The sequence below is a fragment of the Lissotriton helveticus genome, chromosome 4_1, assembly GCF_964261635.1.
Source record: "Lissotriton helveticus chromosome 4_1, aLisHel1.1, whole genome shotgun sequence".
Classification (NCBI taxonomy): Eukaryota; Metazoa; Chordata; class Amphibia; order Caudata; family Salamandridae; genus Lissotriton; species Lissotriton helveticus.
The window spans coordinates 70,639,047-70,665,787 of record NC_136063.1 but is presented as its reverse complement, the minus strand read 5'-3'; the positions used below and the strand labels follow the sequence as shown (position 1 = coordinate 70,665,787).

The 26,741-nt window shown below is 41.8% G+C and overlaps 1 protein-coding gene across 1 annotated transcript in view; it reads right to left on the bottom strand.

Moving 5' to 3' along the window:
• Window positions 1-26,741, bottom strand: part of LOC144827874 (IgGFc-binding protein-like) — a 43,403-nt gene that overhangs the window by 14,450 nt on the left and 2,212 nt on the right. The window contains exons 2-3 of the mRNA XM_078686038.1: window positions 13,518-13,540; window positions 5,825-7,027 (exon numbers count right to left, since the gene is read on the bottom strand). Coding sequence (XP_078542164.1) covers window positions 5,825-7,027; window positions 13,518-13,540 — 1,226 coding nt within the window. The remainder of the gene's footprint in view (window positions 1-5,824; window positions 7,028-13,517; window positions 13,541-26,741) is intronic.

Sequence of the window (26,741 nt, the reverse complement as noted above, 5' to 3'; positions counted from 1 at the left end):
TACAAGCGTGGTGTTTAGGATTATTCAAGCTGAAAGCATGGTTTGGATCTGGGTATTTTTATTTTTTTAATGACTGTTCAATTCTTTAGGGCAGAGCACTGCTTAAACATACAGTGCCACCATATGGTAGGCTGTCTTAAATAAGTGCTGATGTTTAGGGATAAGTGCTAGTGCCAAGCACCAGTAAACACCAGCAGAATTTCACTACTTGGGATGATACTGTAGCTCTGTTGTGAGTGGTCTATTTTTAGCATGGAGAAACTTGCTCCAGGCAATGTAGTGGCATCAAGTAGGTGTGCATCTTCCAACCTCTAATAAGGACACTGAACATGTGCACTAGGCGGAAAGAAAAAACGAACAGCCATCCCTAATTGTTGGTATCAGTTGAAAATGAGCCTATAACATACAAAATGGAATAGGGCAACAATGCACTGCGTGAAATCAAACCACCCATGTCAACATTCAAGCAGTGATTTACTGAAAGATTTTGGCATATTTAAGTAAGGACTCTATATAGAGAATAAACAAGCTTGGAGTAATAAGCAGAGTATGTTTATGCTGCTGCCCTTTACCAAGTTGAAGGTGAAGGGACTGCAGTGTATTAAGAAGTAAAATGGCGCTGTAGCAGTCATACTTTTGCAAATATGGAAGAGCCACCTACTAGCCAAATTAACTAAAGCATTTCAGCGGATGATTGGGGGTCAAATCAGAAATGAAAAACAGGTTTTATAGGAACTTTTTGAAGAAGACAAAATTAGTTATTCGTGTTGAGGATTAGACTATTTGTTTTTAGTCCAACTAATTATTTTCTAAAGTTGGATTTAATTCCTCTGGAAATCAATCTTCACAGGACAAATCCATTTCATAGGAAAGTCTAGCAGTGAGTCCTTTCTTAGAAGTCACACATTATGCAACTTATGGTTTTATTAGCTCACCCTTCGAGGTCGCTGTTCTACAATTCTCTGTCATAGTGGTTATTTTATATCCTGCAAAACTTCTTAATGTAATGTTATTCAACCTTTTTTGAACTTACATTTTAGGCACAGGAATACACAAATTCAAAAGCGTTAAAAAATGTATACATCAGTGTTCAACATGTTGAAGCTATTAGGGCATCCTACACACCTCAGCACGTCTCATCCAGGGCCAGAAGAAATATGATCACATCTACCCCATCATGAAGGCACTTCCCGTGGATCCCCATGCCAGGCAACAATATCTTCAAACCCAGCTGCATCGTTTACAGTCTTCACAACCAGCATCCTGCTTATCTGGCAAATAAGCTCGCCATCTTTGGCGGGTTCTTAGCACACCCACAGCCAGGAACCAATCAATCTGTAGACTAAGCAGTGTAAAACATAATAAGTAAGGGACCCTTTTACATCCTTGCACCCAGGATCTGGAACAACATTCTAATATTCATCAGGGCCTCCTTAATCCATCTCCAGTTTAGGGAAAAGTTGATGACAAACGTCTTAAAAGTACAATACATCACAATGCATTAGCTGTCCACAACCCAGATTTGTCTCCTATTACTTATTGACTTTATGCGGGTTTTGTCCATGTGCATCACTCCTTTGTCTTTTCAATAGGTTTTAGATGTAGAAATAGCATATACATACATACATATAGCTGTGAAACTAATACGTTTGATGTGCCCTTTTCAAGGGTGTAGCCGAGACTTCTCAATTGGTTGGGCTCTAACTGAAATAGACTTACAAGCAACTTTACCATAGGACATTTCAGAAAACAATAGTCAATGTTATTCAATAAGACTGGATATCATGTACAGAAAGTGTTGAAGGGCATCTTAGATAATATGACAGAAGGAATTTTCAGGGCATTTTAAAGTACCTTGGACTAGCGTCTTAGTTGAAAACTGTTTCAAAAGGTATCATTTAATTTGCACTGAAACAGAAACACAGATCTCAGCAAGCCAGGAGCTAAAGACTTTATCTTGGGGGGTTTTAAGGCCCCCCCCAAAGAAAGTTTCCCTGGGTGCATGAGTGTTACAATACTTTTTATTCACCTGGGGTGACTGGGCTGTCTCTCTCTGTGTTACTAACTTTGTAATCCAGGTACTGATTCTCGCCAGGGGTTCTTTGCCATTTCCGCTTTCTGACCTCTGACTCTCTAATCGAGGGTCGTTTACCAACATTCTCTTGGGATCTAAGGTTACAATTATGTGGCAAGATATTTGGCACTTATTAGTTACTGCATGATCTGATGGGACCTTCTTATCCTGAGTACTCCCATTGATTAAATGTATTTGGAGATTTTGTCTATTTGCTATCACCGTGTCCACCAAGGCAAACATCTCCCGACTGAGCAACTGCCGTAGAAGACATTTGATTTATCAAAAGGTTCCAAAGGAATCCAGTATGCACTAAAAGCCTATCACTGGCATGTGACTTTTCCTGGCAGCTTAGGTAGGTAAAAAAAAGTGCTCTCAAATGTATATATTCTGTGAGTATGTCTGCAATTTTGAATGTGTTTATGTAAGTGCATGTGTGTGTGTGTGTGTATGCGTGTGCATGTGTAGGCAAAGTGTGTGTGTATACGTGAATGTGTGTGTGTTATATTTGATCTATGTCTCTTTTCCCTGGCTGGGATTTCCCTGTGGCTCACATGGTGTCACTGCTAGAATGCAGGTAGGCAGGCTGAGTGACAGGGAGGTCACTCCTGGTGGGGTTTCATATTTACATCTTAAGAACTTGACCTGCAACTCAACTTGAATAAAGCTAACCTATTTATACTCCTCAAGGACCTTTTGTATATAACATTTTGGCAACGTTTGAAGAACTTACAACTTACAGAGAAGAGCTTATACTGAAAAAAACCTACAGGGTGCAGAAGAGAGAAAGGAATAAGGAACCTACAAAGTCAAGAGAAACTGGAACTAGTGAAAAGAACCTACAGCTTTGAGGAGAGATTATGATTAAAAGAGACTACTAAAACTAAGCATCTTACTGAAGAAGAAACGCCTTGCTCAAACCCCACCAGTGTCTGTTGTCATCTGGACAGCCTGCAGCCCAGGGCATTTTACTTTCTTCTGGCTCATGTGCAACCATTGTGGAGTTTGCTGTCTGGGAAGAGTTACCTTTTAAAATTGGCAGCAGTAGCTGGTGCTTGGGAAGTGGCACCAGCGACATGTATTGAAGGAAACTGTAACTCATGTGAACTTACATTTAAAATAACCACAGCTTGTTAAGCAGTTTGGTGAGTTGCCTTAAGTGAAACCAATTTTATGGAGAGAAGAGAGGCTACATCCTACATATTTGAAGTGTGTTTTAAAGAGCATTGACGGTTACTCTCCCCTTGCTGGACTAGATGAACGAGGTTTCGACTGCTTTTGGATGAACATTTTTGCTTGGTGGGGAGGACCAGCGTTTACAAATTTATTTGACTTGGCAGAGAGTATGTTTATGATGAAGAAACAGTTATGCTGCTGTTTTATGAATGTCGGTGAACAAACAAACAAGCACAGCTCATGTCACATTTTGCAACACTGCTCGGCGCTGCCCTGCGTTGGTATCGGTGAAATACTGTTTTTTTGTGGGGTGAGTCTACCTTTGTATTAAACGCTAAAAGCAAGTTTTAAAAGTGTAGTCACAAACGGCTGCGCAGTTATTCAAAATTTAAACTGTTCACGTGCTACTCACGCGGTTCAGCTGGAGAGCCTTCTGTGACGTCTGCACCTTTCATTGCTGCCTAAGGACGTTTTCCAGCAATAACGTGACGAGAGCCACCCGGTGCGGCGTATGCTGCGTGGCACCATATTGCTTCACTTCTTCTCTGCAAATCTCGCTGTGGTGTACAAGTTTTCCCAATAAAGTTTCCTGAGCTTTGAAGTTCTCCGGTGGCCTCCAGTTTGTCTCGACGTTACAGACTTTCGTCGAGACTATCTCGAGACTATCTTCAACTCATGCACACTTTGGGACGGTGGCGCAGTTGAGGGTCAAAAATGGTGAGGAAGCATAATATTTTGTGGGCCTGTATGGTGCATCTCTCGTGTGCCCCAGGTGATGGCAGTGAACTTGGTGTACCAGCGCATTGAGTAGCACAAACTTGTAACTCATAAAAAGAAAGGACTCAGTGTGAGGAGGACTTCGGGTGAGAGATCGCTCACCGGAGCGACATATTTATTGTTTTCTCTTCTTAACATTTGTGACGAAATTGTTGTTTTAAGGAGAGGTGTTGAAATTTTGCCCTAGTTTTGTTTCAAAGAGTTGTGGAATTAAGTGCCCCTTCATACAGAGGTTCCCTGTTGCGGGGAGGTTGTGGGGTCGTGTAACTGCTATGGAGGTTTCTCATTTTGCGAGAGGGTTGTGTGGTTATGTCAAGTTTTACATGATGTTATGTACTATATTACATGTTGGCTGTGGAGCGATAGGTGCTCCAATTTTGTTTTAAAAGATGATGTATACCCTGTTACATGTAGGTTGCGGAGCGATAAGTGCTCCAATTTTGGTTTACAGGGTGGTGTGTACCCTGTCACATGTAGGTTGTGGGGCAGTTTGTATGCCAGTAATGGTTCACAGGGTGATGTGTACCCTGTTCAATGTTTGGTTGTGGGGCTATGTGTGTCCCAGTAATGGTTCAGGGGGTGATGTGTACCCTGTTACGGAGCAAAGAGTGCTCCAAATATGATTCATGTGGTGGTGTGTACCCTGTTTCATGTGTGGTGATGGAGCAGAAAGTACTCCAATTTTAATTCACAGGGTGGTGTGTACCCTGTTACATGTTTGGTGGCGGAGAAGAATGTACTCCGATTTTAGTTTATGGGGTGGTGTGTACCCTGCTATAATGTGTGGTGATGGAGCAGAAAGTACTCCAATTTTAGTTCACAGGGTGGTGTGTACCCTGTTACATGTTTGGTGGCGGAACAGAATGTACTCCGGTTTTAGTTCACCGGGTGGTGTGTACCCTGTTATATGTGTGGTGACGGAGAAGAAAGTTCTCCAAATTAGTTCACAGGGTGGAGTGTACCTTGTTACATATAGCTTGTGGGGCATTCTTTGTCCCAGTATTGGTCCTCAAGGTGGTTATGTTGTGTTGTGTTTCCTAAGGCAGGGGGATGGGATTAATTATCTGCGAATGTAATGCCAATGTTTTCTTTTGCAATATAAATGCTTCATTTTCAGAAAGTAGGTGTACATTGATGTTGATGTGTACACAGTTGTTGATGTTGGTTAATCTAATTTCACTTTTGTTATTTCCCTAAAGAAAGGAGATGTGTTATATTTGATCTATGTCTCTTTTCCCTGGCTGGGATTTCTCTGTGGCTCACATGGTGTCACTGCTAGAATGCTTGGTGACATCGTGGAATGTTGGGGACTTGGCCTGTCAGTTAGCTGGCAGTTGGTGGCAGGCAGGCTGAATGACAGGGAGGTCACTCCTGGTGGGGTTTCATATTTACATCTTAAGAACTTGACCTGCAACTCAACTTGAATAAAGCTAACCTATTTATACTCCTGGCTCAAGGATCTTTGTGTATGACAGTGTGTATGCATAAACATATCTGTGAGTGAAAGTGAAGGTCAAGGGGAATTTGAAGACACTTCCGCTACCCCAGGCATTACGATGAATTGATGGCCATGACCTCCCTCTACATTCTGCTTCTTGTAAAAGATCCTGAATCATATTGTGGGCTCTGACCTACATTCTGCACTTGTTTCCTTTCTAGATAGCTCTCTAGATAGCGTTGTGCTTTACAAATGCACATACATACAACCTGCATACAAACAAAATATTTTCACAGATCAAATTTCATCAGAATCGTTTTAAAAATGGCAAATATATATAAAATGTAATTGTTCAATACCTGAAAATAACTCCGCTTGGCCAAGTGAATATCCGTAAGATATATAAGATTCAACTCCATATACATAAATTGCAAATGTCTCCGTCTGATGGAAAATTTCATGTTGCCCACCGATTTTCCCTAAATTCACTTCCCAACCTGTGAAGCCTTCCAGGTGCCGCACCGTCGGTACATTATCACTTAGTGGTCTGTAGTCGAGAAGAAAGTCGGATGACGAGGAGGATGAGCGAGACACAATAAATAGGTAGTTGTAAAAAAAGGCATTGGTAACAAACTTGTAGTATCTCCTAGAAAAGTTGCTGGGTGGAACGGTTGCTATGAAAGGATCGGTAAGGAATCCTAATGTGGTGTAGCCTCCCTGGAAGAGATATCCGACCGTGATTGGCTCAGTCGCATCCACAAGCATCCCTGTTTGTAAGTTCATGCTAATGTGAGACCCAGGCTGAAGGCTGTACTTTAGGGTGGTGCTTTCAGTACGAAGAGTGACTGTGGTGTTTGGTCTTGCAGCGATGATAATAATACCGTCTCTCACTTCTTTAGTCATCAACGGAAATACAACAAACTGTTGCCCCCAACTGTGCAGGGGATATAGCTGTTCGATTAGAATGTCACAGTAACTAGACGGTGAGCTGTAACATATACTACCACTGAAAACAGCCACAGGTGTTAAGGAAACAACTCTGGTGCCAGTCAGGCCATTAGCGTCACTGAGCAGAATGACCTCCTGTGGAGCCAGGGTGATGGTGACCATCTGTTTGTCTTCATATCTGGTTCCATCAACCAGTAAGGAGCCGGACACTGTAATATTGACTTGAGTCTCAACATCTTCGCCATTGCCAACAGCAAAATAGTTTCCAAACCAACCTACGGATGTGAAAAGAAAGTACTCTGTGCCCAAGTCTTGTTTGGAGAGGCAGGCGAAGGCATCAGCAGTGCCGTAAGCTGTGTTAAATGCAATGACTGAAATATCTGCATCTGAGCTCACCGTCACCAGCTTCCTTGATCTTTCACCCTGAATGAGCATGTAGTTTGAAGGTAGGAACACCTCTGTTGTGCTGTTCTTCACAAGGAGGACAGTCTGATTGTAGGGTGGAGAGGGGACTGTGATCTGCACCATGCATGGCTCATCATAACTGCTCAGCACTAGTGTGAGGGTGGCTGGAGTTCCCACAGTTTGAGTGAAGGCTACAATAAAACTTCTTCCTATATAGCCAGAAAGAATGCAAGGAAAAGAAAATGTTTTAACGTGAGACCTTTCAATATATAATATTTGTTTCTTGACAAAAAGGTGCATAACGATAACAAAAAATATATATGTAAGTAGATAAAAGTCTTCCACTTTTCGTGTGACCTGAGGTCTATTAGCCCTACTTTCGCTCTATCGAAGACTGTTGGGTATATTTACTCAAGGCTCAGGCAACACATCTCAACAACCAAAAATGCAGTGTTGCATGAAAGGGAGAGAGCGAATGGCAAAATATCCAAAGACATATGGTAGCATCCTTCTCTCTCCCTAACGCTGGTGCATACACCTTTTCACCATAGTACATAGTGTCTGCCATAGGTTTTGTACTGAAAGAGAACCCTTCCTTTTTTTTTTATTTATTTATATTTTATTTCATTTTTTTAGCAAGTAGCCATTTGCAGAAAACATATGCATAACCCATGAATGCTGGAGAATATTAACAAAGAAAAAGAGGAAGACAAAGAGCATTATACAATTTGATTACTCCTAAAACATACAGGTTGCAACACCAGTACAAATTAAACAAAAAAGCAAGGGGCATATTAATGACAAACGGCGAAAAACACCGCAAATCGCGTTTAGCGCTATTGCATTTATCAATGTCTATCGCTTGAATCTATCACCCAGATAGCGCGTTATTAACAACGCGTTTCTCCAAGGCAATAAATATTCCAGCAATAGTGGCAAAATGCAGGAATATCGCTGAAAATCCAGCGATATTCCTGCAGCGATAGGGAAAACCTTGATGATAGGGAAATGTGGATTCAGCCGTAGCATCCACCTCCCATTATATGTATAGCTAAGTCTGGATTTTTGCAGACGTTAGCTTACGGCGATATCCGCGGTTAGCGCAGATTTTCATGTTGGTACTAGTATCCTGGGCCAGCTTGATAATAGGAAGGAGTGCAGTTGGCGATGATTCCTGTGTTGTTTTGGGAGGAAACACCTACTTTGCATCTCTTTAGAGATGTGAAGTGAGTCGTCGGGAAAACAGTTACTAACATGCGCTAATGCATGTTAGCACCGCCTTGTAAATAGGGAAAAACTTTCATCTCTGCTTTTTTGGCTTTTAAAGACAAAAATGCAGAGATAAGGCCCTTGATAATATGCCTCCAAATCGGATACTTCCTCCATTCTCTATGACAATGAGTATATAAAGTAAGTTTCCAGGGGGTGACACCAAGATGAGTAATATCATATAGAGGCCTTCCGAGGATCATCTTAATGTATTGCAGATGTTGAGTGCTCAATAAGAGCCTCCAGATCTTAATACCCAGTCTCCGTTTCTGTAACCCTTTGATGGCATAAAGGCTAGTTTCCAGTTTACATATAGCATACAACTTTCCTCTCCACATTTCAAAGGTGGGGGGTTCTTTCTGCCGCCACAGTGATGCTATACATAGTCTATTCACTGCCACAGCAATATGTATTAAATATCTAAATGTATACATTCCCTGTGCTAGCACACCAGCTTCTAATACCCCCAGTAACATAACTGTAGGGGTTATCATAATCTGTGCCTCTGTAACTTCCGTCAAGAAGGTCTGCATCATATCAATTAATTGTTTCAGTTGTCGACATGTAGAGAAAGTATGGACTATATCTGCCTGATCCATCCCACACCGAGTGCACTTATCTTCATTCACCCCCTCAGTGAGCAATGTTTGCTAGTGTGTAATACAAATTAAACATGGTCTTGTACTGTTGAGTTTTGAGACTAGAGGAGATTAAAAGTTTATCAGCTAATATAATAGATTATTGTAGGATATTTCCTCCTCCAACAGTTTGGTGTTCCATTTAGCATTCTGTTCCTCTACATCAAGTGCTTGGTATAAATCCCCGAGTCTCCTCCATCCCTTTACTACCTCTAGTAAGTTATTTTTCTGTGCTAGGCATGAAACATCGCTTCTTTTAATCAAATAGTCACGAATCTGCAGGTATTTTAAAATATCTGCTTTAGGGAGATCATACTTAGACATTAACAAAGCGTATGTCCTAACACCATTGCTGTCTACTAAGTCTCCTAGAATATGAATGCCTTTACATCTCCATCTATTCATAATACCATACGAAAAAATAGAGGGAAGTAGAGCTGGAGTATCCGTGGTGGTGTAATAATTAATCCTATTAATTTGCAGATATCTCCGAATCTGAAGCCAAGCCTTATGAGCTGCCAGGACCACCTAGAAGCGCATTTTTTTGTAATAGCTGGGCTCAAGAATCTTATAAAAACTTCTCTCTGCTGTAGAATCCAATAATATCTGGAAAATATGCGATATTCCATATTTCCATATGTTGTAGGAAACATGCCCAATAGTAATACTGAAAATTGGGAACCGCACAGCCTCCTGGTACTCGCGGAAGGGTCATAAATTTCATAGCTCAGCGGGGTTTACCCTGGGCCCACAAGAAGCTACTACATGTAGATTGTAATTTCTGAATCTGTTTCCCTGCAATTTCTAATGGGACCGCCCTGAAAAAATAAAGGCCCTTTGGGAGAACATTCATTTTCAAGAAATTACATCTTCCCAGCATTGACCAGGAAAGGCCTTCCATCCTATCTAATTTCTTTTTCATCTTGCGTAACATAGACTACCAATTGGACAGAACCATTGCATCAAGGCACGCATTCAAATGCACCCCCAGATACGTTGCCTTCTTCAACACCCTCTGATCATTAAAGTGTGCTTGGTCTGTACATATAACCTGTGTCTTGGCCAAATTTGACTTATAGCCTGAGCTCATCCCATATATTGATGCTACTTGTTCTGTCTCTACCAATGTGGTGGCAGAGTCCGGGGAAACTATTGCTATATCATCAGCGTATGCTAAAATATTAACCTGCTTCTGCCTGAGGCTCTTTAGTTGTGTATTTAGCCTATATTCCAATAAGTTTAGAAGCTGGTTAATATATGATGCAAATAACAGAGGAGAGAAGGGGCAGCCCTGTCGAGTAACCCTTCATATTACTATGGGGGTCGAAGTCCCAGCGCACAGACCTGCGCATTTGGGGATCTGTACATAGATTTATTAGCCTGAATAAATCCAGTTCCGAACTCTTGCCACCTCAAAGTTGTCCAAAAAAAAAATCATAGGAGACACGGTCAAACGCACCTCTGGTGTTTCTACTATATTCCCCGTCGAATCCTCAATTGCTGTAATGGTATTTTTAGCCTCCGTACAGCTAACTTTCGTGGCCAAGTATCTACTATTTGCCTCGCCATACCCATAACACTCTCTTCCTGAAAAGATGGTATTTCTTTGCTATGTCTTTGGCCCATTCCTCATTTATCCTAGCTTTACAGCATGCAATCTCATGGCCCATGAGTCACTTCTCCCAATTGAATATTAAAGTCCCCCGTCCATATCAAGGGAGTTGCCTAGGCAACCAATGCTATATTCAAATATTCAATAACCTGAGTTTCATCATTATTAGAGCCATAAACAGAACATATTGTAAAATTCTCATTAGCAACTACACACTCAATCATAGCCCAGCAGCCATATTGGTCTGCTAGACTTTTAGTTACTTTTAATAAATTATGCTTGGCGAGGTTAGCGACGCCTCTGGTGGTAGTACCTTGAGAGGTACAAACTAGAAGCTTATACCCTAACTCCTTTAGAATGTTATGTTTACTCCATGGAATGTGTGTCTCTTGGATACAGACAACATCAGGGGACATAATCCTAATTTCTTGTGCCACTCTTTGCCGTTTGGCCCTTTCATTAAGGCCTCGAACATTAAATGTACAAGGGTGCCATTTTTAGCCTGGTTCAGTACCACAGAAAACACTCCCTTTCTCTCTTAACAAAATCTCTTTACCTTTTATAAGTTTTGCACTAGCTACTGGCTTTTTTACAATTTCTACCCTTCCTTCCCCACCCCCCGGGGAAGCGAAGCCCCCTTCCACACAGACATCCCACTCCTCCTCCCCTCGACTGCCTCCTCTACCAGCAAAGCCCCCTTCCTACCCTCCCCAACTTAGAGGCTGGTAGACCCATAGGTCTACAGTGATGGAGAGCCTCGTAAAGAACACCTATTCCCCCTCATCTCCCCAGTTCACCAATACCCCAAACCATGTTTATTAAACAAAAACTTGAGAAAAACAGTTAACTAAAGGGGAATAGCCATAAACAAAAATCTAGAATACGGTTTAGCATGAACCTAGAAGACTACAAACATTTCGTTCTCTAGGGCTTAATTTCCTGTAAATACTCTTTGGCTTTTAGCACAGATGTAAAACAATCTAGTCTTTTCTTTATATATTATTTTCAATGTAGCTGGATTTAAAAGAAATGCGTGTGCGCCTTTGTCCTGAAATGGACTAATTTACTACAGTAGCTGCCACCTTTTTTCCACCGTAGCATGACAAAAATCTAGACGAACAAAAAACTCGATTCCTGATGCTCCTCCCTGTCTATCTTGCCTGGCCAGGTCATATAGAGCCTGTCTGGAAAGAAGGGTTGGATAAACATATCCGAATAGCTCTAGGTCTCCTATTCGATTAATTTGATCCCGCCTGATTCTTCAGCCAGAAGGGGAACCGATGAGCACGTTGAATCTCCATGTCCCATATCCACTGTGTCAGTTCCAGGAAGGCTTTGATAAAAAGTTTCAACACATACTTCCTGGGGTATTCGCCTTCATCCCCTTCAGGTACACCATTAATTCTTAAATTATTATGCCGGAGCCGGTTTTCCATGTCCTCAAGATTCCAGGATGTATCATTCCGCATCCGTGGCTGCTTTCTGTACAATCATTTCGTCTTCAAGAGTGGAAATGTGATTCTTGGCTTTGGAAATCCTTTCTGTGATCTCTGAACAGGATAAAGCCACCAGTCGGATTGAGTTCTGTAGTTTTCTACAAGCGCCTTGGGTTTTTTGGCTTTCCACCCGACTTTCTTCTCTGTGCGACATCATTGTTTCATATATTATTGCTAGCGAAATTTCGCCTGGGCATTCTGTTGGAATGTCCTGATCATGTCTTGTGTCCCCTCTTCCTAGTATACTCCCATAGTTGACATCCTCACACTTCTTTTCCCCTGGGAGTTGTCCGGAGACTGCAGGCCATTTTGGTATCGATAACATGGCAGGTAATGTTTTATTATGTATTTTCCCGGAGCTAGATATCTTATTATGCTTTGCAGGGGTCTCCTCTTCCTGACTTATGCTACTAATTCCACTCTACCACCTATTTGTTGTGCCAAAAAGGGTCCTCACATATCTGTAGTGAATCTTCCCCTGATGAGTTAGAATGATCTGAGAGTGAAAAAAGGGGCCCTTGATATCCATCTCCATCGGGTTTAAACCATATTTTAAACCATCATTGACATTTATTACCAGCAGCCTGTCCTCTACTTCTTGCCTCCTGATGCTACAGACACCATATCTGGCAATGTCCCACTCATGATGTCTTGCACCAAAGCCTGCCCTTCTTGTACATTCGAACCATTGTTTGGTACGGGGCTGCCTGGTGCAGGATTATGTTAGCTATATTTACTATGTTGTCCATATTTTATATTTATAAAGGTATCCTGCCTGAAACATAGCAGAAATGATTATATTCACACTCTGAAACCAACAAGGTGATGGATGGAATGATTGAATTAGTCTCAGCAACTGGCAATTGCTCGAGCCACATCCCAATCCATTGTTTTTTGCTCACCATGCCACTTCAGTTTGAACCCAGAAATATCTGAACATGTCTGAAGACTGCTACTCAAATGGACAGTACGGCCTGAACTACCAGGTCCCCTGTTCCAGAAAGGAAGCTGTAAAAACCTTCTCTGATTCATGATTATCTCAAAAATATATTACTCCTACCTGTCAAAGACATGGCTTTGGGTGCCAGTATACAATCACCTTTACAATTACCCATTCATTTGAAATACACATTGCCAGGATTCCCCAATTTAGGGTATCACCATGGCAGCTCTGTGCATTTCACACGAATGGGCATCACAATGGTAGCTCTTTGCATTTCTTGAGAATGGGCATCACCATGGTAGGTCTGCTACATGTCTTATGTATGGGCATCAGCACGGTAGCTCTGCTGCATTCATCAAGTATGGGCATTACCATGGTAGTTATTTGCATTGCTCAAGTATGAGCATAACTGTGGTAGCTCTGTTGCATTTCTCAAGTAAGGGCATCACCACGGCAGCTCTGCTGCATTTCCCTTGAATGGGTAACAACATAGTAGCTCTTTGCATTGCTTATGTATGGGCATAACCGTGGTAGCTCTGTTGCATTTCTCAAGAATGGGCATCACACTCCGCTGCAGTTCTCAAGAATGGGTATCACCATGGTAGGTATGCTGCATTGGAATCACCATGGTAGTTCTGCTGCCTTTCTCAAGTATGGGCATCACCATGGTAGCTCTGTTGTATTTCTCAAGTATGAACATCACCATGGTAGCTCTGTTGCATTTTCAAGTATGGGCATCACCCTTTGCTGCTGTTGTGTAGTTCCTATATTACCCATACAGGACCTGCATGTTTGCATATAATACACTGTAGGATTGGTGGCAGACTGACTCTGAACACCCCCACCGAGAATGTTAGTCTTTCTGTTTTAACTAGCTCACAGTGCCAATGGAATCTTCTCTTAACGGGGAGAGAATAGTTTCTGGCAATCTCAGAACATGACAACCCTGATCCCCCACGATCGTGGAAACAGTGTACTAGCTTTCGCTCACTCACTCGTCCTCACTTATTCGGTCTCAGATAGTTACACAGAAGAAACAGTTGTGCTTCTTAAAATAATAATTTATTGCATAATTGTTCTTCTAGTGTAAAATAGAGGTGCTGCAATAACCGTTAAAAGAGTAGCAGATATATATGATTAGCAGTACAGTGAGAATAAAAGGATAGTACAGTTCTACCATCTTGCAATAATCATGAATACATACATGAATATAACATACTAACTTCTACATTGCCTATCTAGATGTTCCTAAGTGTACCTAGCATGTGAGTAGGTGTGAAGCCAAGAATCCCTCTAGGATTAAAGTCTAACCCCATTACCTGAAATGAGAGAGTGTGGGAACCCATCCTGGTCTCGAGTCGGACATCCCATGAGGGATGTGTTAGACTACTGTCAGCTGGAGCGTCTGCTTGCAGGAGCCTCAGTGTCTTTGGTCAGTGCGTCGTCTTGGAAGTCTTGGTTCCCTCTATTGAAACCTAGCAAGATGTGCGGTATGTATACAGAAAGTATCTAGGGTTTCCTTGTTGCCATTTTTGTATTTGAGGATGACGCATGGGATGAAACTGGTACGTAGATATTATGCAGGTGGTGTAGCCTCTGCCTGGTTTCCAAGAACCCTTATGAATTTTCATTCATACTGTATGAGTCTATTGATGAAGTTATAGAACACTTTGTGTTCTGGTAAAAACCCTCCTTCTGTGCCCAGACTGGAACTAGGTAAAGGTTCAATCCTAAAGGCTTGTTACTGTGTAGTATAAGGTAGATAATGTAGATGAAGGTGTATGATATTACCTAGGCCTATATTAGGGTACCTATATGAAACATAACACCCACTCCTCTTCCGAGCAGTCAACAATGATAAAAATGCAAGTGAACTACTCTTTTTACTAGGTAGCAACGCATAAAAATATCAGTGATCTTCATAAAATATATAAAACCATTTTAAAATAGTCTAATAAGGGGGGGAGAGAAAAAAAATATTCTCGAAAGTTAGTATTGGAAAAGTCACTTTAAGCCAAAGTCCTAGGGGAGTTTGTTTACATAAATCGAACCACTTCAAGCATCAGAAAGCCATGCTTTCCCAGTGAAAGTGTCAATTAAAGGAAATGTTCCAAATTTGGTTGAGTTTTGAAAAACAAAAATGCTGAATTCTTTCCCAGCACACGATGAGCCAATTATAGATTAAGTGTCCTGGCTGGGCAACTTAACCTTGTTGTTGCTCAATGTTGCAGAGGACGATCCATGTAATACCTCACAGAGCACGTCAATTGAGCACAGATGATACTCAGAACTGCCAATAGCTGCTGCAGAGGCCGCTGGTGCTGTAGTCGATACCAGAGTGCTAGTGGAAGAGCTGATGCTCAACCAAGTTGTAGCAAAAGGCCCCTGCAGTGTGAAAATGTGCCTTTTAATGTGCACACCGGTGCAGGGTCATCCTTCTCTTGTCCAAGGGTACATAGACCAATAAATAGGTATCGGCACTGAAGTTGGAATCAGAATAACAAGTTTATTAATCACTCATGATTGGGACTACATCAATACAAGACCCTCAAGTGTTGCAGGAGGTAGTACATTGAATACACAGACCATGCACCTTTTATACACATTTGTTGCAAAGTAAGCATATAGACAGAAATCGAAAGAACGGGTTTAGACACAGGAATAGCTATCGACAAACAAGGGCAGATGGATGATCACTTAGTCAGCAAAGTGGGAGGAGAACAGAACTGTTTACAACAGCAATAAATGGTTGACAGTTACATCTTTAACTGGGTGCATATTAGCAGCTAAAAGCTTTTTCTCAGCAGGTACCTTACTTTGGCATGGGACTTACGGCAAAATGGCTGCCGAATAGGAGCTCTATGCAAGAGCTCTGGGGTTAGGGATCACCAATTTAGGTCTAAATCCCTGAATTAAACCCTCCTGCGACCTGCGACCTACCGGCCATATGAATGGGAACATAGATTGGACAGAAAAGAAGAAAAGAAGAAGAAAAACAACATACCTGGACCAACGACACGACTGCCTCGCCTTGCCGGACTGCAGAGTGGGAACTACACTGGACTTGTGGTGGACACGGAGGATCTCTAGGCAGCGCCCGTAGTGATGGACACGGAGGATCCATCGGCAGCGCCCACAGTAGAATAAATGCCACCCTGAGCTGCGCTGACTCGGCCCGCTTCGGGAGAAGTCGGATGCAACGTCGGCTGCATCGCGGGGACTGCGGGCAGAGACTGGGCAATGTAGGTGTTGGGAAGTGCCGGGAACATCGACTTCTGAAGAGCGGAGATCACGCGGGACAAAGTACCAACATCCTCACCCCTCCAGCGCTATCCCCCCCCTCTATCTGCCGGTGGGCGAAAAACTCTGGGCAAGTCAGAACAGCTGCATGCGAGAAAGGCAAGATCCACCCCACCTGACCTTAAAATTGTGGCCATCGCGGACAAAAAGTTCGCATTTACAGCAAACTGCAAAGCGAGGGCGGCTGCTGACGTCTAACTTATAAGTTGCTAGGTCAGAAACTTTATCTCATCAGTTGCTAGGGCAGAAACAGATATTTACCCCCCCCCCCCATTACTAGGACAGAAACGGAAGTACAAATAATGGAGGCTCAGTAGGAAGCAATACAAGCAAGCTAGAAACTAGACCGGCCCTGCCTGACACAAAAATGGCGGCCTCTGCAGATATCATCGACAGAACATAACTACTAGCAAGCACAGCTGACTGGGAATAACAAGACCCCGGCCCGACTGACCCTAAAATGGCGGCCAGTTCACAAAGTTGCCAAAATATCAAATAAAGGCTACATAACTAAAACAAAATATGCATAAAAGAGAAAGATTAGTTGGAATTCAGGCAGAGATACATAGATGCATGTAAAAGAACATCACAGAGAAAGCAATTTTAGGAGAATTTATTTAAACCGGAAAACAGCAGAGGATAGTTGGTGACATCTTAAAGAGTCAACACCGCTGGAAGAAACCTCAATACATAATACCTGACATTATCTAGCAAAAATGGTCGATAACAATTTAGAAGCGGCAGGCAAAAACACACATGTCATAAAATATCCATCGTATCTATCCAAAACAGCAGTCAAAAAGTTTAAGCACAATCTAATAAGGAAAAACCCAGGCATGTTGATCTCTGACCCATCATTTAACCTAAACAACGGCATAATCGTCAACAACTTGATATTTTTCACCAGAAAAACGGCTAAATGGCGCAATGTCATTACAGAGAAGCTCAACATAAAAACTATTAACAATATACCTCATGGCACAAAACTACTGATCATACCATCACCAAGACTTAGAGCAGACCTCTGCATAACGTTATACAAGAACGGAATAGTGCTTATACAAGCAGCCAATGACGTATTAGAGAAATTCCACAATATATTCCCGACCTTAAAAGAATGGGTAGAGAACCCAAGGGATCAACAACAACAACATCCTCGGACCGCACAAGTAGATAGCCTAGACTCCATCCACCCTAACACCACAGGCAACAAATTGCCTAGACAAACGCAAGATCCACATCACCGAACGCCACAAGATGGCACAGACATCATGCTACCTAGAGAGCCACAGCATCCTCAACACCCAACGCCACTAAGAGACACAACTGAGACAGGAAACAGCTGGGACGGAGAGGACACAGAGAGCACAGAAACACCGATACTACTTGCTAATACCGTGCCGGCACACGCACAGAATGAAGAAACATCGTTGCCACAACATGCAACGACTCCAGGAAACTTAGCGAAGAGTGAAGACAGACTGGTTTAAGAGGCTAGAGAGAGAAGAGAACTATATATAACACCGGGGAATACTGCTTCACAGTAAACAGGTAGGGAAGAATCAACACTGCTCTCACAGGAGATGACCTCGCCTATTAATAGGACACTCAATAAGATTACAGTCTCAAGTGATATGGAAGATGCCACCCCTACAGTAAACTCAACACAAAGGCTAGCTAGGAACACACGAAATGCTCGCCACCCAAAAGTGACAGAAAGATCACACAGCACAGTTAGTGCGGCGCACCTCTTATATAGTGGAGGCATGGAAAACAGAAATAAGGGCACAAATGAAAGGGATTTGAGAAAAGGAACAGATCTTAAACATGTCAACTCAAACTATGAAGACCAAACTGAGAGGACGAACACTGCTAATACATCACCTCAGACCCGGAGAGACATCATGTGAATACAGACACAAATTGACAATATGGCACAGGACATCCAAAATACTTTGAAAACAATGGTAAAGATCCTGGAAATTACTGCAGGCACACAATCCAAAGGTGAGCACATCCAAAAATTAGTGCAGAAATCGCTAGAAAAAAGGAATGAGAGGGCCATGCCATTACCAGATTGGCACAATCGGCCAGACAGAAACCTTAGTTACATAACAGAAGAAGAAACCCTTTCGTTACTACAGACATACGAGATGACAGAATACGGTGGGGGGGGGGAATTAAAACAGTTCCGATTGACACTAATAGAACATCCAAACATAAGATAAGGAAACTAAACCTTAACAACTTACAACAAGTCCAGCTATCCACCAACCGGCTTGTAAGGGACCCTAGCAATACAGGAAAGCCTCTGAAATGCCTATTGCTCAACTGTCGATCCGCAGTAAAACACTAGTCAGACATCGCTGCATTTATCATTAACCAGGAAATTGACCTAGCAATCTTAACAGAAACATGCCTCTCAAAATCATCTTCTCCCTGCATGGATCTGTTAGTGCCCCCGCAATACAACATAGTAAGACTAGATGGACCGAAGAAGATAGGGGGTGGATTAGCCTGCATCCACCGATCAGACATAGAAATTAAACAAATACAATCAGACCCTCCGGAATCCGGTGAATATCTAGGTCTTAATATAAAATCAATAGACAATCAAAGATGCACAAAACATGCCATGTACCATCCTCCAGGAAATAATGAGACTTTCATGGACCAGCTAATGGAGATTATCACGGATAACTCTAACACTCACTCTAACAACATATTCCTGGGCGATTTTAACTTACACTGGGAAGACAGGAAGGACAAACAGATTAACGCTCTTAAAGACTTCCTGACTGAGCTAAATCTCTCCCAAGCTTGCACACAGCCAACACACTCAAAAGGAGCAACGCTAGACTGGATATTATCAAGAAACAAGAACATAGTGGTCCATTCAGTTGTGCCGTGCGACTGGTCGGATCACCATGCCATAATCTTCCTAATTCCAACACTGGAAAGGAATAAGATATCACAGCCCATCAAACTCAAAAAGTGGACACGGGACACTAAAGACCTGAATATTGAACGATTAGTACAAAATTTTGAGAAAGATCTGAAGCCACCTAACAGTCTGCAGAATGTGAATGATCTAACGGATCACTACACTAAGACAGTAACAAACATAGTTAACACCACCATGCCACTAAAACTGAAAAGAGTCTCGGAAAAGGACAAGAACCCATGGATTAATGGTTCTTTGAATGATGATAGAAGGAAACTAATAATGGCCGAAAGAAAATGGAGAGAACACCCTGCAACAGCAGAACTGAAATCACTCAGAAAAATCAGAAATGAGTACAACAAAAAGATCCTCAGGTCCAAAAAAGAATATATTAGATCAGAATTGGATAACGCCAAAAACAGACCACGGAAACTATTTGAAATTTCAAAGCAACATTCCAACAAACTAGCAAAATCGGCCCAAGAAACCACTAAAACCCAGTTAAGCTGTAAAGAATTCTCAAATGTTTTCACCGAAAAGGCCAACAAGCTGGAAATAGAGCTCAAGACGGCAGTGGACCACCTGCACAACCAACCACACAGACTGATCACTGCCACACCAACATTCAACCACAATGAAGCAAAAAACAAAGCGCATTGGGATACCTTCAAGCTATATAATCAGAATACCATCGCCAAAACACTAGCGGATATCAAACCGAATAACCACTATAATGATCCACTCCCCACCAAATGTCTACAAAAAATAAACCACATCATCATCCCAATATGGACAAAAATAATAAACGCCTCCCTATCTCAAGGGATCCTGCCAGAATGCTTAAAAACAGGCCAAGTTGCCCCGATCATCAAGAAACCAACAGCGGACCCAGCAGATCCTAATAACTTCTGCCCAGTTACCAATATTCCATTACTGGGCAAACTAATCGAGAAATGTGTACAAAACCAACTGAGCCAACACATCGCTAATTTCATGCTGTTGGACGACAATCAGGATTCAGAACAGGTCACAGCACGGAAACAGTGATCCTACATATCGTCGATGACGCAGTACAGGCCCTTGACCGCAATAAGACATATCTACTAGTCCTTCTTGACTTGTCATCTGCATTCGACACTGTAAATCATGAAAAACTACTGGACAGACTTCACTACAGGATGGGAATGACGGGAAATGTGCTGAAATGGTTTGAATCCTTCCTTCAGAACAGATCACAAAGTATTTGGGTCAACCAGACACTATCCACATCATGTCCGAATTCGATCGGAGTCCCCCAAGGATCGACACTATCTCCTTCACTTTTTAACTTGTATGTCGAACCTCTGACAGAAACCCTCCGAGACGCAAACATATCCTATCACATGTACGCGGACGACACGAAGTTTACATCAAGGTCGAATCCCTGGAAGACATCAAGTTAATGAATGAGACTTTAAAAATTACATTAAGATGGCTAACAAGTAATCACCTGAAGCTCAATGCACAAAAAACGGAATTCCTATTAATCTCACCACCAAAGAACCGCTCAGAGGCAGAAGAATGATTGATCACAGCTTTAAACTGCACCCCTACGCTAGTGGACTCAGCTAAATCCTTAGGAATCACGTTAGATAAGAACCTAGACATGAAAGCTCACATCAACTCAATGGCAAAAAATTCATCTCATCAGCAGATCTCAAACTGGCAATACAATCATTAGTAATCTCAAGGATTGAATACGGATGTACAACCTTAGCAGGCCTACCAAAAATGTCCACGGCACCAATGAAAGCATGCCTCAATGCAGCAGCAAGGCTCATTACCGGATCGAGGAAATTCGACCATATCTCCCCACATTTAAAAGCATTAAACTGGCTGCCATACGAAGCCAGATTCCAATTCAAAATGGCATGTGGCACCCACAAAGCTCTACACTACAAAACACCAAGATACCTGGCCCAGAAGATTGAGCTATCTGGAGGAGGCAGACCAGTAAGGAGCGCCAATCTGCTGATGCTGAAAATACCCATCTTCCGGAAAAAGAAAACATACGACAGAGCTTTCTCAGGGGCAGCCCCCAGAATATGGAACTCACTCCCTCCAAATATCAGAAAAATTACAAACACGACAACATTCAAAAGTGAAACTAAGATCTTCCTAATGAGTAATTTCCTTACATAGCCAAGAAAGGACCTCACCGCCACCACGTACTAAATCTGTCAAATCTGAACGTCGAATGGAAGAAAGAGAAAGTTTCTAATTAGACGGGGACAAGCTTGTGGCGCTTTATTTCCCAAGAACTGGGATGAAGAATACACTGATAAAAGAAAATGTTGATCATTTTGTACAGGAATACAACATACAGATATAGTAGACTAGTAGAGTAACCTGGCAGACGCAGTCTGAAAGTATATAGAAAGGTGTAACCCCGATGTCAAACTCTAGAATATTCTTTACTAAACCATTGTACATATGCTAGGATATGTTCCTTATAGACTTATACCTAATCTACCTCTTATCAGCGGAAAATGTTTACTATATAGCTCTATACTTTAGAATTCTACCTAACATACCTCTTATCAAGGGGAAATGTCTACTATATAGCTCTATACTTACCTACCTCACTCACTATATGGTAATGTTATGCGAATGATATCTCTACATCATGTATATGTATATGTTTACTATATAGCTCTATAGTTTAGACTTATACCTAACCTACCTCTTATCAAGGGGAAATGGTTACTATATAGCTCTATACTTACCTACCTCACTCACTATATGGTAATTTTATGCGAAATATATCTCTACATCATGTATTTGTATCTGTGAAGCGCTCTGATACCCAAGGGTCATGTTCGCACTATATAAAACTCTCTAAATAAATAAATAAATAAATAACTAAAGTTGATGACACCAGCAGAATAGAAGGGCAAACAGCAATGAATACGGAAGATCTACAAACCTAACAAATTGGATGTCACAACCAGGACGGCTTCAGCTTAGGCTAACGAATATTATTTCAGATTTCCACAGCGGGTTCTCACCCTCACCGGTACCAGCATGATATTCATGTCCAGTGGAATTGCTAATGGAAGTGTCAGACCGAGATCTAACATGCATTCTTCTCCGCAAAACAGGCATCGAGTGACAGGTAAGATGCAGTCCACCCAGACTGGTCTAAACGATAGGAACCATGAGGCGCTCAGTTTCTGCAGGCGTGGGGTGCCCAGATGTTGTAACATGGGTTCACAGTATTTACGCTCCAGGAGTGCTTTTGCCGTCTCGTTGGTGATTGGGCCATCCATGGCGTAGCAGAAAAATAACAATCAGGATACCTGCTATTGAGAGCTGGATCAGCGGAAGACCTCCAAAAATACTTCCCAATACTAAGTGTATAAAGTTTGTAATAACTCCGGGGACTGTCTGAAAGATGTTTAGAAATCCTGACCCTATGGTCTTAAATAGGTGTACAACACCACTCGTTTCAGACATATTAAAGATACGTCCCACCATTTTGGTGAAATGAGAAAGCAGTTTGTACGTATGAGTGCCTGTATCTCATCCGAGTTCCTTGCGATTTGAAGATCTAGGGTCTCCTGGGCGGAGGTTAAGGGCACAGTTTGCTGTAAAAGCATGGCTTTCATTCTGCTCAAATTATCAAATTGTATAAAGGAAACATTTAGCGAAGGCCGTAGCTGGCCTCCCTGACTGTACCTGTTGGGGGAAACAATACTTGCATACAGCAAGTCACCCTGGAGTTCACCATGACCAGATAGGCAATCTCGAGAAGCATCCTACAACAACCTTGATCATTCAGTATCAAGTAACTCCTATTCGAGAGCAGCTTGAATACCGGTGTAATCACAGTTGCTGAAGTCCCTTGCAGGTGGCAGAACACGTTTGCTACTTAACAAATACAAGCTCCATGTAGGAAAATATCTTGGAACATGAGAGAACCACACATTAGTCATTAGTCATAGTTTATTGTATATGATTACCTAAAATAGTTACAATTTACGAAATATAAAAAATGTCGTGACATACACAAACAAAAATGGTGCCAAATCAAGGTCACAACCCAATAACAAAAGAACATATGATGATTAAAATCCGAACACCGTTGATGATGCACATGAGATGTTAACTAAAGTGAAAGTGCTAAGCCACAGACATGTATTATTTTGGTATAAATGATTGTGATGTTTCCTACACAAACGCGAATGGATTACTGGGAGAAAAATACCATTATGAGAATAAACAGACACCGTCTGCGTTCACTGTTTGAGGAAACTCGAGTAGCAGAGTTAATAAAAAAGGATGTTAAGTGAACCAATTAAAGCATTACTGCAGTTTGTACCACTTAGAAACACTTCTCGAACCTCACTCTGGCATCAAAATCTGTAGGTTATTCCCAAGATTCCTTAATGTATTCCTTACCCATTTTTTCATATTTGCCAGCCTGCCGTAACTCAAAGCAAAATTGAAACTGAAAATTAGTGACCGGTAGAATTATGTGGCCATGGATTAGTCATTCCGTGGATGGTGATTCGGCTACCGTAAATGGTAATCCATCTATTTACGCAGCATTGTATATTTTGCTCCCCTTTGTGCCATTTCTACAGGCACATAGCCTGCACACAAAGATTGCATTGTCCAGCTTAGCAACATAATAAAACGTAACTGAGATTGCCCGTGTTGTAATATGGCCAAATCTTGTTTCATAATGCCAATTGCAGAAGATACAATGTTGCCTAAGGAATATATCCCGGAGCTGTTAATCAATTTTCTGCTACCGCTAATGACTTCTCTAAATTATTATAGTCTATTTCCTGCATTCTCTCTGCGGCCTCTTGTTGGGATATTTTCCAAATTTAATTGAAGGCAGCATAAATGCGAGCATATATGAAACGTTTCTGACGTGGTCTCCTGGGCCAAAGATACATATTGTGTGAGAAAGGATAAGTGCTGTTTCACTTCTGTGAGTGTTGAGGTTTCTAGCCAATCAAAGCACAACTTCCCAACACTGTATGATATCACTACACCTGGATGTTCTCTTTGTACATAGCATGGGTCTGGCTCATGGATATTGAACCCTTCGGTGGTACCCCAAAATGTTTGCTCACGTCTGTTTGTGCGTACGGGCAAACCAACCATTCTTTCCAATCAGGATCTGACCCATTGTACCAGAAAATGTCATCTACTTCTACCCCTTTTTGTGAAGTTGAATTTTACCACCCGTCCACCTGTGATGGTTTTGGAAACCGAGGTATGTTCAGGTCCTTGTTCTTGGCTAGTCCAAGACAGGATGTCTGTTGCACAGTGTCATTTAGAAATATCATCTGCTGTGGAATGAGGCATGCTCTAAATAGTGTGGATGCCCCTTCATAATAAAATGACGTTAAGTCAGAAGTATTAAAACATGAAAAATATGGGCATTTCTGTGCAAATGTTTAGCAAACTACCTTTTGGTGATGTAGGGCAAAGTACCCACTGATGGTACTTAAACAACTTTCTAGCTGTTACAGATTTGTGCAAGAAATGATGACGATAATGTTGATGACAGTACAAAGTGTCATAGTCTGAAGTACTTTCTAGCATTTCAGTGTTTGGAAATGCTGCAGTTTTCTATAAATCAGACAACATGTTATTAACAGCTTCAGAGTCCCAATCATCAGGAAATGTTTTGGAGGTAATGATATCACTCAATTAAATTTTAAATACATGAGAAATTTTTAGAAGTTCAGTAGGACTGAATATATTGAAATCAAACTTGCCCCAAACTATACCATCCGGTATAGGAACTGCTGTAATACTTACTAATGACAAGACTCTTTGTTCATGATGAGAAGGTTGAAGTGGCTCAGGCTCAAATGAACTTTTCCGGCTGCAGGTCTGTGATGAAGGTATTGTCCATTAATAAGCATGCTAAAAGGTATAACTAACCCTAGCCAGAAAAGAAAGAACAGTATCCCAGTAATTACTCAGCGTTCTACCCAAGGGGTACCAGGTAAGTCTTTTTGAGAAATTTTAGACAGCCTTTACCTTGCTGCTTGCATGATTTGTGGTCTGGCGTAGTTTCTAGTTCACTTGGATTCAAAGAAAACGTATCAAAATTTATGAAGTAGCCAGAAGCAGTTTGATCAGTTGTTGGAATTGCATTGGGATTTGTTAAAATCTTAGTTTGCTCTTGTCGAGGCATGTTGAATTAAACATCAGTATTTTATCTTATTGCAAACTGTGTTATTTTGAGAGTGATTTTGAAGTTGAACTTCGAGGCATGAGATACGAGTTTCATAGCATTGTTGCCTAGTCCTTCATTCCGTACAGGAGGCTTTTCGAACAGGATGAATCTTTCTATTTGAACTTCGAGAGGAGGGCATCTGCTACTTTGGAGTCCACTAGGCCTACTACTTAGTATCGGCCACATAGTGTGGTTTTATTAGATCAATTGAGACAAATCTTTCCTCCTTTTTTCCAGCAAGAGGCGGTAGAAGTACAGTCCTTATTCCCTGAACTGCTACTTTGATGTGTCCTGGATTCATTTAGATCCTATAAACCAGCCAAACGATCATGGATATCAAATGGTTTCTCATCCGCCACTGTGCCTTCACAATCAAGATCAGGTACCCACATTTGTCTCTTAATTAGGACCTCGTAAGGAGTGATACCCCCTAGAGAACTTCCTGGCTAGTTATTGAGAGCTCGTTGTACCCCATACAAATGATTTGCCCAACCACCGCCCCTGCCTAATACCCTAGCTGCTAAAGTTTGCTTTAGGTCCCAGTGTTTCCTTTCCACAACCAAATTTCCCTCAGGATGGTATGGTGAGGAGTACCGTAATGCTATGCCCATACTTTCCATAGCCTTTTTATAAGCCCGAGAGCTAAACGCCGGGCCAGGGCCAGAATGCAATGTGCCAACTGTATATGTCCCTATAAAGACTAGCAAATCTTTGATAACAGTTTGAATGTCAGCCAAGCGCTGAAGCCATACCCATAGGAATCTTCAGCATGAATTCACTGCAAACACAATATACTTGGTGGCCCCATCTGATTGTAAGGGGCACCAGTGGTCCAGATACACACATTGGAGAGGTTTGTCTGATTTTAATAATGGTGTCTGTGGTGTGTTATGGTGGAGCCTTTCATCTGCTGGCAGATGTCACATTTCAAGACATAGTCTTTAGTTTGCTTTGTTATATCTGGCCACCAGTAGTGCTGTTTCAACAATAAAATAATTGCTGTAACGCCTGTATGTGCAGAGCCCAAACCCTTGTGTGCTGCACTAATCAAAGCTTGCCTACGATCCATATTTGGTATTACTCTGTCCCCCACTCCAGGAATCTGAGCATATGGAATGTTGTTTGAATCTAACTTGAAGAAGTACTTGAGTGGAAATGTCTTTGGTACTACTGAGCTGCCTTTGCGTGGAGCAATGACAGCAACCATAATCTCACAGTCTATCCTCGTTCTAGAACACATGATTGCAGCTATGGAAGCCCTGCGTACAGCTCCCTTTGCGGCTTCATCAGCCAATGAATTACCTTCAACATAAACGCCATCACATTGATGACTCAGTGTATGAATCGTGTGAGCCTGTGGGAGTTGAACGGACCATATTCCATTGGTGCATCTCCCTCTGTGTAGGAGTGAAATGTATGTGTTCTCGCATCTGCTGCTGGGAATGTAACCCACAAATAAAATAGAACTGTTTTGTTT